The 17,921-nt window shown below is 36.7% G+C and overlaps 1 protein-coding gene across 4 annotated transcripts in view; it reads left to right on the forward strand.

Annotated features, from left to right (window-relative positions):
• Positions 1 to 1,031: 1,031 nt before the first annotated feature.
• Positions 1,032 to 17,921, forward strand: part of LOC133639491 (endophilin-A1-like) — a 109,054-nt gene continuing 92,164 nt past the window's right edge. For 3 of the 4 annotated variants that reach the window (XM_062032815.1, XM_062032810.1, XM_062032812.1), the window contains exons 1-3: positions 1,032 to 1,145; positions 8,575 to 8,727; positions 8,834 to 8,933. In XM_062032815.1, coding sequence (XP_061888799.1) covers positions 8,889 to 8,933 — 45 coding nt within the window. In that variant the 5' untranslated portion in view covers positions 1,032 to 1,145; positions 8,575 to 8,727; positions 8,834 to 8,888. Of the gene's footprint in view, positions 1,146 to 8,571; positions 8,728 to 8,833; positions 8,934 to 17,921 lie in introns of all 4 variants that reach the window. The other variant, XM_062032811.1, reaches the window with a different exon arrangement.

The following is a 17,921-nucleotide window of genomic DNA, read 5'->3' on the forward strand; positions in this document are numbered from 1 at the left end:
TATATCTAAAACTACAATATCTCACTCACGCACTACAATATCTAAAACTACAATATTTTCTGTGAGGAAAAATGTGATCCGCCGTAAACACAGTGCATTTTATTTTGAAAATGAACCCGGTGTTTTATTTTGTATTTTGTTCACTACTTCCTGTCCCGCACGATCCGCTCTGCTCTGTGCGGACTTGATTAATTCAAGTACCCCCTAATCAGAGCAAAGCATGTTTGGTTGAAAAAAAGAGATAAAGAAGTAAAATACAGCACTATGTCATCAGTTTCTCATTTATTAAATTGTATAACAGTGCAAAATATTGCTCATTTGTTGTGGTCTTTCTTGAACTATTTGGAAAAAAAATATATAAAAATAACTAAAAACATGTTGAAAAATAAAGTGATTCAATTCTAAATAAAGATTTCTACACATAGAAGTAACAACTTAAAGTGCCCTCTTTGGGGATTGTAATAGAGATCCATCTGGATTCATCAACTTCATTCTAAACATTTCTTCACAAAAAAAGACATCTTTAACATCAACATTTATGGAACATGTCCACAACACTGAATATTGCATTGTTGCATTTCTTTTCACACTTCTTTTTGACAGACATTTTAAAAAAAATCTCACGTACCCCTTGGCATACCTTCAAGTACCCCCAGGGGTACGCGTACCCCCATTTGAGAACCACTGCTCTAATGATTTGGTTCTGATAAGCTCCAATAATGAATGTAATGGAACAGTGTTGCTATGACTAATGCTTCAGAAGAGTGCTATGCCTTTTTTCACCACTAGATGGCAACAAATGTCAGGGTTTTCTCGGTGGAATCAACAGCTCGTTGAGTTCATGTATTTGTCTTTAATGTCTTTTAGGAACGTACTTTTAAATACCACGTGACTTCCGGTCGCACCCCTGGCTTGAGTGATGGTAATGTGAAGATTTGTCACTTTTCTACCAACATTATTTGTAAAGTCTTCATAGTCCTTTGTGGGCAATTAGACCCCCCTACTGCATCCTGAGGTGGTTCAGTCCAATCACTGCCTACAGGTGTGTCTCATTAGAGGCTTTGGACTGCCTACAGGTGTGTCTCATTAGAGGCCAACAAAAAAAAGGGTTTAGTCTCCATCTTGTGTGTAGCAGTCCAGATAAGGTGAGATAAGTCTTGTTATTGTTCATATTTTATACTTCTGCCCAAAACAGTCAAACTGCCACACTTCCCTTGTTGGTGTGTTTCCTTATGAATTTAATATATTTATTATTTATGAATTAGAATTGTTTCGGTTGGTAAAATGTGTCCCATGCAGTTTTTCGTTGGGTGCACATTGAAAAATATTCCACAGGATGGCGCTCCATTCATGACCAATCCAATCCACTTTATTTATATAGCACATTTAAACAACGACATTAAAAACAATATTCAAATACTATCCTTAGCTCCACCAACGACTAAATAAAAAATTTTTTTTAAATACATATAAAATAAATATGATTAAAAACCATTTTAAAGGGTAAAACCAATTAAAACTGTAAATAGACATCAAAAATTGTAAAAACACAGATGACCACACAACTCACTTTGTGTTAAAAGCCAGAGAATAAAAGTGGGAGCAGTTTGAACATGGAGGGGCAGATTGTTCCAGAGCTTAGGGCCGACCACAGAGAAGGCCCCTGGTTTTAAGTCTGGTCTTGGGCACTAAGTTAAGTTAAAGTACCAATGATTGTCACACACACACTAGGTGTGGTGAAATGTGCCCTCTGCATTTGACCCATCCCCTTGTTCACCCCCTGGGAGGTGAGGGGAGCAGTGGGCAGCAGCGGTGCCGCGCCCGGGAATCATTTTTGTTGATTTAACCCCCAATTCCTACCCTTGATGCTGAGTGCCAAGCAGGGAGGTAATGGGTCCCATTTTTATAGTCTTTGGTATGACTCGGCCGGGGTTTGAACTCACAACCTACCGATCTCTGGGCGGACACTCTAACCCAGGGGTCACCAACCTTTTTGAAAGCAAGAGCTACTTCTTGGGTAGTGATTAATGTGAAGGGCTACCAGTTTGATACACACTTAAATAAATTGCCAGAAATAGCCAATTTGCTCAATTTACCTTTAACTCTATGTTATTATTAATAATTAATGATATCTACACTTAATTGAACGGTTTAAAAGAGGAGAAAACACGAAAAAAATGACAATTAAATTTTGAAACATAGTTTATCTTCAATTTCGACTCTTTAAAATTCAACCGAAAAAAAGAAGAGAAAAACTAGCTAATTCGAATCTTTTTGAAAAAATATTTTTTTTTTTTTATTAATTAGTAATTTTTCCTGATTAAGATTAATTTTAGAATTTTGATGACATGTTTTAAATAGGTTAAAATCCAATCTACACTTTGTTAGAATATATAACAAATTGGACCAAGCTATATTTCTAACAAAGACAAATCATTATTTCTTCTAGATTTTACAGAACAAAAATTTTAAAAGAAATTCAAAAGACTTTGAAATAAGATTTAAATGTGATTCTACAGATTTTCTAGATTTGCCAGAATAATTTTTTTGAATTTTAATCATAATAAGTTTGAAGAAATATTTCACAAATATTCTTCGTCGAAAAAACAGAAGCTAAAATGAAGAATTAAATTAAAATTTATTTATTATTCTTTACAATAAAAAAATAAATTTACTTGAACATTGATTTAAATTGTCAGGAAAAAAGAGGAAGGAATTTAAAAGGTAAAAAGGTATATGTGTTTAACAATCCTAAGGTTGTATTTTTTCTCTAAAATTGTCTTTCTGAAAGTTATAAGAAGCAAAGTAAAACAATTAATGAATTCATTTAAACAAGTGAAGACCAAGTCTTTAAAATATTTTCTTGGATTTTCAAATTCTATTTGAGTTTTGTCTCTCTTAGAATTAAAAATGTCAGGCAAAGCGAGACCAGCTTGCTAGTAAATAAATACAATTTAAAAAATAGAGGCAGCTCACTGGTAAGTGCTGCTATTTGAGCTATTTTTAGAACAGGCCAGCGGGCTACTCATCTGGTCCTTACGGGCTACCTGGTGCCCGCGGGCACCGCGTTGGTGACCCCTGCTCTAACCACTAGGCCACTACAAGCTGGAGCTGGCTCTCGGACCTCAGAGCGCGCGCAGGATTGTAAGTTTGGATGAGGTCCGAGATATACTGAGGTTGCCAGTCCATGTAAAGCTTTAAAAACAAACAGCAGGGTTTTAAAATCAATTGTAAGATGAACAGGGAGCCAGTGTAAACTCTCAAATGTTGCTCCCTCTTCAAAACAAAACTATTAATGAATGAGGTAACCAGAATCTTTCATTTTGATGTGCACACCTCTGAAAACTACGACCAATTTTGAATGATTAATACTTCCTGGCAGTGTTGATGGGATTAATTCTCATTTGTAAATGATACACTTATGGAGTTGCACTGGACTGGTTAAGCAGCTGTTTACAACAACCACAGCAATATGTTGAGATTGATGATTATAGTATGAATATTGAATGTGGAATTCCACAAGGTTCGATTTTAGGACCTAAACTTTTTATTTTATATATAAATAATATTTGTGAGGTTTCGAAAATTTTACAGTACGTATTATTCGCAGACGATACAAATTTATACTGTTCAGGAGGTGACTTGAAAATCTTAGCCGATAAATATTGAAGAGGAAATGGTTCAACTAAAATTGTGGTTTGATGTCAATAAATGATCTTTAAACTTGGAAAAGACTACATTTATGGTATTCAGTAATAAAAGAAAGATAGAAGTTAAGTAATCCATAAACAATGTGAAAATTGAGAAGGTGTCTGAAATCAGGGGCCGTATTTATCAAGCCTCTTAGAGTGCCATTTTACACTTAAGTCCTGAGAATTTGCGAAATTTAGTCCTACTCTCAAACTTAAGAATAAAAGCTTTTTATCAACGTTCTTAAGTCTAAGAATCACTCCTACTCTCCACGATATTTAAGAGACCTTCAGAGGTGTCTTAAGTGGTTAGGAGTTGCCAGCAGGGGATGGCACTGAGGCGAGAGAGACGTGCGCCAACGTTCAGGGAGCGGAACGATGTTCTGGCTTTGTTTGATGACGAGCAGCTGATCAAACGGTATCGTTTAGACCAGGGGTCACCAACGCAGTGCCCGCGGGCACCAGGTAGCCCGTAAGGACCAGGGGCCGTACTTATCAAGCTTCTTAAATGACTCCTAAGAAGTCTGCTAAGAGTTGACTTAAGAGTAAATAAATTCTTGGCTGAAAGCTGCACTTAAAAGTTAGTTATCAAGCGTCTTACTCACACTTTCAGCGAAGTGTAGGACTGAATCTTAAGTGTCACACTCAGAGCTGAATTACGACATTACTATGTGCCGTAAACGCAATTTTGGGTGACGTCATAGTCATGAGAATAAAGACAATGCATTGAAATGAGAAGGTATCCAAACTTTTGGCCTGTACTGTACTTATTTTCACAACTGCTAATTATTGTTTTTATGATTATTATTTTTTACATTTATGTACAATTTCTTGTAGTCATTGAGTTAAGTTCTTAAATGCTTTGAGGTGCTTCCCTCTGCTATTAATAATCAATATTAATCAAGTAGTTCTTCTAGATCAGTGTTTTTCAACCACTGTGCCGCGGCACACTAGTGTACCGTGAGATATTGTCTGGTGTGCCGTGGGAGATGATGTCATCTCACCTAATTGGGTTAAAAATGTTTTTTGCACACCAGTAATTATAATCCACAAATAAGAGTAACCGTGTAATACTCTTCCATATCAGTAGGTGGCAGCAGGTAGCTAATTGCTTTGTGGATGTCGGGAACAGCGGGAGGAAGCGTGCAGGTAAAAAGGTGTCTAATACTTAAACTAAAAATAAACAAAAGGCGAGTGCCGCTAAGAAAAGGCATTGAAGCTTAGGGAAGGCTATGCAAAACTAAACTAAAACTGAACTGGCTGCAAATTAAACAAAAACAGAATGCTGGACGACAGCAAAGACTTACAGCGTGTGGAGCAGCAGACGGCGTCTACAAAATTTGTCCCACGGACCGGGGGGGGGGGGGATTTTTTTTTTTTTTTTTTTTTTACCCCATAAAGAAATACAATCATGTGTGCTTACGGACTGTATCCCTGCAGACTGTATTGATCTATATTGACATACACATACACAATATGTATATATTGTGTTTTTTATGTTTATTTAATTTTTTTTTTTTTTAATTTTTTTTATTTTATTTTATTTTTTAAAATTTCTTGCGCGGCCCGGTACCAATTGGTCCGCGGACCAATTGGTTGGGGACCACTGCCGTACATGACATGACAACAACAAAATAGGAAACACTACACACAGGAAAACAGCAAAAAAGTCCAAATAAGTCAGGGCGTGATGTGACAGGTGGTGACAGTACACCTACTTTGAGACAAGAGCTATAGTGATGCATGCTTGGTTATGCTTTGAATTTATATCCAACAATTGCGAGAACGACTTTTTACTGTCAATATCAGCTGCTGAGCTTCGTTTTTTTATGTTGTCCGCTAGTGGTGTGCCTTGGGATTTTTCCAATGGGAAAAAAAAATGTGCCTTGGCTCAAAAGGTTGAAAAACACTGTTGTAGATTGTCCTGGTTGCTGTCCATGGTGCTGTATATGAATATACAGTGTTCAATGGTACTGTACCTATTGTAGGTGTGCCAATCTCATGGCATCATATTCCAAAATGGTTGCATTTTCTGCAAAAAGGTGCATCAACAATTATAAATGTGCATAGGCTATTAAAAATACTTTTGCACATTTCTGTTTTAACTATTACTAACAAGGGGGAAAAAAATTAAAAATGATGTTATGGAATAATTTTCTACTTATTTTCCCTTACTGTACTGGCAGCATGTTGGTATAATAGTTGCTATGGTGTGGGATTTAAGACAACCGATGAATTCATTTTCATTCATTCATTTTTTATTTACCTCCTTCATTGATGTGCATCTTTGATGGATAGACAATGAAAGCTCAGCAACTAAACACAGCAATGCCTGAGGAGGAGCAGGATGAAGAAACATCTTATATTTCCCTGCCCCCTTCAACATAATAGAGTCTTACTTAATAGATATTAGGGCTGCAAATCTTTGGGTGTCCCACGATTCCATTCAATATCGATTCTTGGGGTCACGATTCGATTCAAAATCGATTTTTTTTTTCCGATTCAACGCGATTCTCGATTAAAAAACGATATTTTTCAGATTGAAAAGGATTGTCTATTCATGGAATACATAGATTTCAGCAGGATCTACCCCAGTCTGCTGACATGCAAGCAGAGTAAAAAGCTTTTATAATTGTAAAGGACAATGTTTTATCAACTGATTGCAATAATGTACATTTGTTTGAACTATTAAATGAACCAAAAATAGGACTTATTTTATCTTTGTGAAAATATTGGACACAGTGTGTTGTCAAGCTTATGAGATGCGATGCAAGTGTAAGCCACTGTGACACTATTGTTCTTTTTTAATAAATGTCTAATGATAATGTCAATGAGGGATCTTTAATCACTGCTATGTTGAAATTGTAACTAATATTGATACTGTTGTTGATAATATTCATTTTTGTTTCACTACTTTTGGTTTGTTGTGTGTGGTGTTTGTGTCTCCTCTCAATTGCTCTGTTTATTGCACTTCTGAGTGTTGCTGGCTCGGGTTTGCTTTTGGAATTGGATTGCATTGTTATGGTATGGCTGTGTATTGTTTTGTTGGATTGATTAATTTAAAAAATAAAAAATCGATTTTTGAAAAATGAGAATCGATACTGAATCGCACAACGTGAGAATCGCGATTTGAATTCGAATCGATTTTTTTCCCACACCCCTAATAGATATCATGCAAACCAAACAAATACATCCAAATATAATAAACACACAAAAAAAGTGCAAAACTTCATGAAGTACAAACCAAACAAAAAAAGTATTATACACTTCACAGGATGATAAAAATAAAAAAAATACAAAACCAGACAAAAAAATAAGTAAAATAATAAATATAAAGCAAAATGTAAACACTGACGGCTGTCCATATGATCTTATTGTTCTGTCTTTATATATTTTTTTCAATTGGAATACCGGTAATAGATATCATACAAACCAAACAAATACATCCAAATATAATGAAAACAAACAAAAAACATACAAAAAAACCACAAGTGCAAAACTTCATGAAGTACAAACCGAACAAAAAAAGTAATATACACTTTACGGGATGATTAAAAAAAAACAAATACAAAACCAGACAAAAAAAATAAGTAAAATAATAAATATAAAGCAAAATGTAAACACTTACCATATGATCTTATTGTTCTGTCTTTTATATATTTGTTTTATTTGGAATATATTTGGAGAAATTTACTTCATACTGGGAAAACTGGGTCAACTTTGTCACGCCTCATAAGCCTGACTTTAATTTTTCGAATTAGTGATTGTACTGCTTAAAAAAAAAGGATTACTCCCTATATGTGTATAGGTATGTATATATATATATATATATATATTTTTTTTTTTTTTTTTTCATTTTTTTTTTATTGACATCCAGCATCAGACATTCCTATCACTACATCATATTCACATACATCATATATCTGTTTGTTTACATCCCAACCATACCATCTTCCACCACCCCAAAAAAACAAAGTAATATCTACACGTACATCAATTAAATAAACAAAAAAGAAATACATTAATAATAATAATCAGAAATAAATTTTTTTTATAATATATATATATATATATATATTATATTATAATTTATTTTATTTCTGATTATTATTATAATATATTATAATATTTATATATATATATATATATATATATATATATATATATATAAATATTATATAATATATATAATATAATATATTATAATATTTATATATATATATATATAATATGTATATATATATATATATAATATATTATAATATTTATATATATATATATAAATATTATATAATATATATAATATAATATATTATAATATTTATATATATATATATAAATATTATATAATATATATAATATAATATATTATAATATTTATATATATATATATATAAATATTATAATATATAATAATAATAATCAGAAATAAAATACAAAATTATAATATATATATATATATATATATATTATAATTTTTTATTTTATTTCTGATTATTATTATTAATGTATTTCTTTTTTGTTTATTTAATTGTTGTATGTGTAGATATTACTTTGTTTTTTTTGGGGGGGGGAGATGGTATGGTTGGGATATAAACAAACAGATATATGATGTAATGATAGGAATGTCTGATGCTGGATGACAATTAAAAAAAATATATACATATATATATATATTAAAGAAAAAATGACTATTTCTACAATCGTTTCTCATTGTAAAGAGAATTCCATCGTTTAATTTGAGTCCTTTACAATCTACTATCAAATGACGTCATTAGGTTATTTATCGGTGTGAATAAAAAAAATGAAATGTAAGCAACAAGACACGTCTTGTATTCAAAAGTGGTGTTTAAAAATAATACACAAATAAAAATTCACCCAGCAGGACAAGTAGCTGCAAAGAGTGGGCGGAGTCTATACCCGGTGCTTCTTGTGACGTAACCCGCCTGCTGGTCACGTGTTCCCCGAGCGTCCAATCAGCTGTCAGGAAGCTTCCCTTGGCGCAGCAGGAGATCCCTGAAGTGAAGACTTTGCAAAGGTTGGCGTCTGCTTCTTCTTCTTCCTCCATCAGGACCACAACACCTCCATCTAATCTCTTTGGCTTCACCTCACGCCATCTCTTTTTCTTTTCCCGCCGTCGTCAGCGTCCATCTTTTGTGTCGGGACCGGGAAAAAGCATCAGCCAGCCAGCCAGCCAGCATGTCAGTAGCGGGCTTCAAGAAGCAGTTCCACAAAGCCACTCAGGTAAGGACCTTGCTGTCTTTTACTGGGCATTTTTTTCATGCGTGGGGGCGTCCGTGCGCGTGCTGACGTCGTCCTCCACGCATCTGCAGCGTTGCACCAAAACACATGTGTTGTTATTGTTGTTAATATTACTGCATCCATCAATACCCTTCACATGACATTCTGCTTCTTGACGTCACGTGACATGGCGCACACCCCCCCCCCCCCCTTTTTCTAGAAAATATTTAACCCCCACCCCCCTCCCCCTCCCCCCCTCGTCAATGCTCACACACCAACACTGGATGATGGATGTTACGCAATCGTTAAGTTGCCTGACTGCATGGCGGAAATCCGCTTCTGTCATCTGCGGCACGCCATGACCTTTTGTGACCTCCAAGAGCAATTATAGTGCATGCAGCCGGGACCCTTCATTAGGAACACACCCTCCAAAGTGATTAGCGGGCCCCTAAAAGTCTGCATATAAACATCCAATTGTCATCTCATCACAATTCTTTATTGTAGGGATTGTGCTTGGGAAATCAATGTAGTGCAAGTATGGACTCACTACTAGACATGTCCGATAAATGCTTTCAAATGTAATATGGGAAATGATCGGTACGGGTGAGGGCCGACATCCGGGCAACTGAGCTCCATACGGGTTCTTCGAGCCATAGCAACCAGACTGGCGTTGAAAACAAACCGTTGCCATTCCTCTTTAACCTGTCGACCTACGCTGGTTAAACCCGTCATTCTGCCTCCAAAATGCCGAAAAACTGTGTTGTTTTTGGTCGTAGTAAAGCAGGGGTCACCAACGCGGTGCCCGCGGGCACCAGGTAGCCCGTAAGGACCAGATGAGTAGCCCGCTGGCCTGTTCTAAAAATAGCTCAAATAGCAGCACTTACCAGTGAGCTGCCTCTATTTTTTAAATGTTATTTATTTACTAGCAAGCTGGTCTCACTTTGCTCGACATTTTTAATTCTAAGAGAGACAAAACTCAAATAGAATTTGAAAATCCATGAAAATATTTTAAAGACTTGGTCTTCACTTGTTTAAATAAATTCATTAATTTTTTTACTTTGCTTCTTATAACTTTCAGAAAGACAATTTTAGAGAAAAAATACAACCTTAAAAATTATTTTAGGATTTCTAAACACATATACCTTTTTACCTTTTAAATTCCTTCCTCTTCTTTCCTGACAATTTAAATCAATGTTCAAGTAATTTTTTTTATTTTTTATTGTAAAGAATAATAAAGACATTTTAATTTAATTCTTCATTTTAGCTTCTGTTTTTTCGACGAAGAATATTTGTGAAATATTTCTTCAAACTTATTATGATTAAAATTCAAAAAAAAAAATTCTGGCAAATCTAGAAAATCTGTAGAATCAAATTTAAGTCTTATTTCAAAGTCTTTTGAATTTCTTTTAAAATTTTTGTTCTGGAAAATCTAGAAGAAATAATGATTAGTCTTTGTTAGAAATATAGCTTGGTCCAATTTGTTATATATTCTAACAAAGTGTAGATTGAATTTTAACCTATTTAAAACATGTCATCAAAATTCTAAAATGAATCTTAATCAGGAAAAATTACTAATGATGTTCCATAAATTATTTTTTTAATTTTTTCAAAAAGATTCGAATTAGCTGGTTTTACTCTTCTTTTTTTCGGTTGAATTTTGAATTTTAAAGAGTCGAAATTGAAGATAAACTATGTTTCAAAATGTAATTGTCATTTTTTTCGTGTTTTCTCCTCTTTTAAACCGTTCAATTAAGTGTAAATATCATTAATTATTAATAATAACATAGAGTTAAAGGTAAATTGAGCAAATTGGCTATTTCTGGCAATTTATTGAAGTGTGTATCAAACTGGTAGCCCTTCGCATTAATCACTACCCAAGAAGTAGCTCTTGCTTTCAAAAAGGTTGGTGACCCCTGTGCTAACCACAACTGGAAACGGGGAAAACAAAGGTTGTATTTTGTTCTGCCAAAGCGCGATAAAAGCCCACAGAGACGAGACAAATGGCTCGCAGCTTTACACCGGGAAAACGAGGACGGTTCTCACTGGAGTCCCCCAAAGTCCCGGGTCGTGTGTTCGGATCACTTCGTTTCTGGTAAATATAAGGAACAAAAATCCACCTTCTTAACCACAACTTGGCTATACGTCCGTGCTAATGTTGTACTTGTTGAATGTGTACCTTATAACGTTCGACAGCTGAAGTTGTTGTTGTACAAAAATAACATGCGGTATATACTATATAGTCTATAGCCTAGCTAGCTATTTTCGAAAACCGGACAACGAGAGGATACCAAAGGCAGCGTTAAGATGGACACCACCGGGAAAACGTAAGCCAGGGTGGCCAAAGAACACCATTCTATGTGTCAAACTTGATCATTTCGTGATATTGCCATATTTTTGCTGAAAGGACTTAGTAAAGAACATTGATAAAGTTCGCAACTTTTGGTCGCTGATAAAAAAAAGCCTTGCCTGTACCGGAAGTAGCGTGACGTCACAGGTTGAAAGGCTCCTCACATCTGCACATTGTTTACACCAGCAGCGAGAGAGATTCGGACCAAGAAAGCGACGATTACCCCATTAATTTGAGCCAGGATGAAAGATTCGTGGATGAGGAACGTGAGGGTGAAGGACTAGAGTGCAGTGCAGGACGCATCTTTTTTCGCTCTGACCGTAACTTAGGTACAAGCTGGCTCATTGGATTCCACACTCTCTCCTTTTTCTATTGTGGATCACGGATTTGTATTTCAAACCACCTCGGATACTATATCCTCTTGTAAATGAGAGTCGAGAACGCGAAATGGACATTCACAGTGACTTTTATCTCCACGACAATACATCGGCGAAGCACTTTAGCTATGGAGCTAACGTGATAGCATCGGGCTTAACTGCAGATAGAAACAAAATAAATAAACCCCTGACTGGAAGGATAGACAGAAAATCAACAATACTATTAAACCATGGACATGTAACTACACGGTTAATGCTTTCCAGCCTGGCGAAGATTAACAATGCTGTTGCTAACGATGCCATTGAAGCTAACTTAGCAACATGACCTCACATAGCTATGCTAAAAACATTAGCTATCCACTTACGCCAGCCAGCCCTCATCTGCTCAACACCCGTGCTCACCTGCGTTCCAGCGATCGACGGCGCGACGAAGGACTTCACCCGATCATCGATGCGGTCGGCGGCTTGCGTCGGCTAGCGCGTCTGCTATCCAAGTCAGAGTCCTCCTGGTTGTGTTGCTGCAGCCAGCCGCTAATACACCGATCCCACCTACAGCTTTCTTCTTTGCAGTCTCCATTGTTCATTAAACAAATTGCAAAAGATTCACCAACACAGATGTCCAGAATACTGTGGAATTTTGAGATGAAAACAGAGCTTTTTGTATTGGATACAATGGTGTCCGAATACTTCCGTTTCAACCATTGACGTCACGCGCGTACGTCATCATACATAGACGTTTTCAAGCAATTAACCCGGCCGTATTGGCATGTGTTGCAATGTTAAGATTTCATCATTGATATATAAACTATCAGACTGCGTGGTCGCTAGTAGTGGCTTTCAGTAGGCCTTTAATATTCTGGTTCCTACATTATATATCAATATATATCAATACAGTCTGCAAGGGATACAGTCCGTAAGCACACATGATTGTGCGTGCTGCTGGTCCACTAATAGTACTAACCTTTAACACTTCATTTTACTCATTTTCATTAATTACTAGTTTCTATGTAACTGTTTTTATATTGTTTAATTTTTTTTTTATTCAAGAAAATGATTTATTTTATTTATCTTAATTTATTATTATTATTTTTTTAAAAAGGACCTTATCTTCACCATACCTGGTTGTCCAAATTAGGCATAATAATGTGTTAATCACGACTGTATATGTGGGTATCGGTTGATATAGGTATCGGTTGATATTGGTATCGGTAATTAAGAGTTGGAGAATATCGGGATATCGGCAAAAAAGCCATTATCGGACATCCCTACTCACTACCTTTTTTTTAAGAGACCTATCATGCAAAACCAACTTTTCTTAGTACGGTAAGAAGGGGATTCATATGGCTTACCTCAATCAATCAATGTTTATTTATATAGCCCTAAATCACAAGTGTCTCAAAGGGCTGCACAAGCCACAACAACATCCGCGGTACAGAGCCCACATAAGGGCAAGGAAAAACTCACAACCCCAATGGGACGTCGATGTGAAAGACTATGAGAAACCTTGGAGAGGACCGCATATGTGGGTGACCCCCCTCTAGTGGAGACCGGATGCAATGTACGTTGAGTGGGTCTGACATAATATTGTGAGAGTCCAGTCCATAGTGGATCGAACATAATAGTGAGAGTCCAGTCCATAGTGGATCGAACATAATAGTGAGAGTCCAGTCCATAGTGGATCGAACATAATAGTGAGAGTCCAGTCCATAGTGGATCGAACAAATTAGTGAGAGTCCAGTCCATAGTGGATCGAACATAATAGTGAGAGTCCAGTCCATAGTGGATCGAACATAATAGTGAGAGTCCAGTCCATAGTAGATCGAACATAATAGTGAGAATCCAGTCCATAGTGGATCGAACAAATTAGTGAGAGTCCAGTCCATAGTGGATCTAACATAATAGTGTGAGAGTCCAGTCCATAGTGGATCTAACATAATAGTGTGAGAGTCCAGTCCATAGTGGATCTCACATAATAGTGAGAGTCCAGTCCATAGTGGATCGAACATAATAGTGAGAGTCCAGTCCATAGTGGATCTAACATAATAGTGAGAGTCCAGTCCATAGTAGATCGAACATAATAGTGAGAATCCAGTCCATAGTGGATCGAACAAATTAGTGAGAGTCCAGTCCATAGTGGATCTAACATAATAGTGTGAGAGTCCAGTCCATAGTGGATCTAACATAATAGTGTGAGAGTCCAGTCCATAGTGGATCTCACATAATAGTGAGAGTCCAGTCCATAGTGGATCGAACATAATAGTGAGAGTCCAGTCCATAGTGGATCTAACATAATAGTGAGAGTCCAGTCCATAGTGGATCGAACATAATAGTGAGAGTCCAGTCCATAGTGGATCGAACATAATAGTGAGAGTCCAGTCCATAGTGGATCGAACATAATAGTGAGAGTCCAGTCCATAGTGGATCGAACATAATAGTGAGAGTCCAGTCCATAGTGGATCTAACATAATAGTAAGAGTCCAGTCCATAGTGGATCTAACATAATAGTGAGAGTCCAGTCCATAGTGGATCTAACATAATAGTGAGAGTCCAGTCCATAGTGGATCTAACATAATAGTGAGAGTCCAGTCCATAGTGGATCGAACATAATAGTGAGAGTCCAGTCCATAGTGGATCGAACATAATAGTGAGAGTCCAGTCCATAGTGGATCGAACATAATAGTGAGAGTCCAGTCCATAGTGGATCGAACATAATAGTGAGAGTCCAGTCCATAGTGGATCTAACATAATAGTAAGAGTCCAGTCCATAGTGGATCTAACATAATAGTGAGAGTCCAGTCCATAGTGGATCTAACATAATAGTGTGAGAGTCCAGTCCATAGTGGATCTAACATAATAGTGTGAGAGTCCAGTCCATAGTGGATCGAACATAATAGTGAGAGTCCAGTCCATAGTGGATCGAACATAATAGTGAGAGTCCAGTCCATAGTGGATCTAACATAATAGTGAGAGTCCAGTCCATAGTGGATCTAACATAATAGTGAGAGTCCAGTCCATAGTGGATCGAACATAATAGTGAGAGTCCAGTCCATAGTGGATCGAACATAATAGTGAGAGTCCAGTCCATAGTGGATCGAACATAATAGTGAGAGTCCAGTCCATAGTGGATCGAACATAATAGTGAGAGTCCAGTCCATAGTGGATCTAACATAATAGTGAGAGTCCAGTCCATAGTGGATCTAACATAATAGTGAGAGTCCAGTCCATAGTGGATCTAACATAATAGTAAGAGTCCAGTCCATAGTGGGGCCAGCAGGAGACCATCTCGAGCGGAGACGGGTCAGCAGCACAGAGATGTCCCCAACCGATGCACAGGCGAGCGGTCCACCCCGGGTCCCGACTCTGGACAGCCAGCACTTCATCCGTGGCCACCGGACCTGTGTCCCCCCCTCCACAAGGGAGAGGGGGGCAGAGGAGAAAAGAAAAGAAACGGCAGATCAACTGGTCTAAAAAGGGGGTCTATTTAAAGGCTAGAGTATACAAATGAGTTTTAAGATGGGACTTAAATGCTTCTACTGAGGTAGCATCTCTAACTGTTACCGGGAGGGCATTCCAGAGTACTGGAGCCCCAATAGAAAACGCTCTATAGCCCGCAGACTTTTTTTGGGCTCTGGGAATCACTAATAAGCCGGAGTTCTTTGAACGCAGATTTCTTGCCGGGACATATGGTACAATACAATCGGCAAGATAGGCAGGAGCTAGACCGTGTAGTATGTTATACGTAAGTAGTAAAACCTTAAAGTCGCATCTTAGGTGCACAGGAAGCCAGTGCAGGTGAACCAGTATAGGTATATATATATAGGTATATATGTACAGGTATATACAGTATAGGTATATATATATATATAGGTATATATGTACAGGTATATACAGTATAGGTATATATATATATAGGTATATATGTACAGGTATATACAGTATAGGCGTAATATATATATATATAGGTATATATGTACAGGTATATACAGTATAGGTATATATATATAGGTATATATGTACAGGTATATACAGTATAGGTATATATATATATATAGGTATATATGTACAGGTATATACAGTATAGGTATATATATATATAGGTATATATGTACAGGTATATACAGTATAGGCGTAATATATATATATATAGGTATATATGTACAGGTATATACAGTATAGGTATATATATATATAGGTATATATGTACAGGTATATACAGTATAGGCGTAATATGATCAAACTTTCTTGTTCTTGTCAAAAGTCTAGCAGCTGCATTTTGTACCAACTGTAATCTTTTAATGCTAGACATAGGGAGGCCCGAAAATAATACGTTACAGTAATCGAGACGAGACGTAACGAACGCATGAATAATGATCTCAGCGTCGCTAGTGGACAAGATGGAACGAATTTTAGCGATATTACGGAGATGAAAGAAGGCCGTTTTAGTAACACTCTTAATGTGTGACTCAAACGAGAGAGTTGGGTGGAAGATAATACCCAGATTCTTTACCGAGTCGCCTTGTTTAATTGTTTGGTTGTCAAATGTTAAGGTGGTATTTTTAAATAGATGTTGGTGTCTAGCAGGACCGATAATCAGCATTTCCGTTTTCTTGGCGTTGAGTTGCAAAAAGTTAGCGGACATCCATTGTTTAATTTCATTAAGACACGCCTCCAGCTGACTACAGTCCGGCGTGTTGGTCAGCTTTAGGGGCATGTAGAGTTGAGTGTCATCAGCATAACAGTGAAAGCTAACACCGTATTTGCGTATGATGTCACCCAGCGGCAGCATGTAAATACTAAAGAGTGCAGGGCCAAGAACCGAACCCTGGGGAACTCCGCACGTTACCTTAACATAGTCCGAGGTCACATTGTTATGGGAGACACACTGCATCCTGTCAGTAAGATAAGAGTTAAACCAAGACAAGGCTAAGTCTGACATACCAATACGTGTTTCATCATTAAACGAACAGGTTACTCATCAGTTACTCAGTACTTGAGTAGTTTTTTTCACAACATACTTTTTACTTTTACTCAAGTAAATATTTGGGTGACTCAGTGTTTCCCATAAACTGCCAAGATACCTGTGGCGGTGGGGGCGTGGTCACCATGACCTCATCGAGTGATTTGCATAATTTACTACAATGATATGATTTTATCTAAAGGCTCAAAAAATGTATACTCACTAATTAATAATAACAGTTTTGTTTTAAACGTCCATCCATTTTACAATATAATTACAACACTTTATGTACATATTTATATACAGATTTGAACAATAAGTTATTCACTGAAATATATTTATTAATTGTGGTTCTTACAAAAAAATATATCTTATAAAATATAAAAGCTAAAATGTCTCTTAAAGCTCTGCCCCTTTAATTAGTGCATACTAAATCATTTAACTTTAGCCTACTACTACAAGCATATTATTTACCAGCAACATAAAGTGAAACAGAGGCAGAGGTGTCCTGCCACAGTCAGTAACAAATAAACAGAAAACAGTAGTGGTCAAATACAAATAAGGCAACAAGAGAAGTATCCTACACTTCTCTGAACAGCCTATATGATCATCTATATCTACTATATGATTTGCCTGAGAAGCTGGACAGGACAAAAAAAACAACAATTTTATATTTTATTTTTTATTTGTCGCGGATGTAATTCTTTCGTGGCGAGCCGCCACAAATAAATGAATGTGTGGGAAACACTGTGACTACTCCTTTTACGTGAGTAATAAATCTCTAAAGTAACAGTACTCTTACTTGAGTACAATTTCCGGCTACTCTGCCCACCTTCTGGCCATCAGTGTGTGAATGTGGAAATAGTGTCAAAGCGCTTTGAGTACCTTGAAGGTAGAATAGCGCTATACAAGTACAACACATTTACCATAACAGGTATTTGCGGCCCTATGGTTAAGAAAACCACTACTTTCGGGGACTGACAAGCTCATTAGTGTCAAATCTGAGCAAGATTGTTTGAAAGAACATTGGCAACTATGAAGCTTTGCAGATATCTGTATTACATAACAGGCTCCAGCACCCCAAACGGGACAAACGGTAGAAAGTGGATGGATGGATGCATTACATAACATTTTAACTGGACACCATAAATGTCATTTCCAGTCATGGAACGTAGAAAAACCTCTGAATGTTCAGAACTCCTGTTTCCATGCGAGTGTGCTCGCGCTTATTGGCACCCGGAGGATTTGCACCATGTCGTCCTCCTCCAACCGGAAGTCTAGTCGAGCACCGACACTCCATTCTGCCTCAA

Source organism: Entelurus aequoreus, linkage group LG22, assembly GCF_033978785.1.
Source record: "Entelurus aequoreus isolate RoL-2023_Sb linkage group LG22, RoL_Eaeq_v1.1, whole genome shotgun sequence".
NCBI classification, from domain to species: Eukaryota; Metazoa; Chordata; class Actinopteri; order Syngnathiformes; family Syngnathidae; genus Entelurus; species Entelurus aequoreus.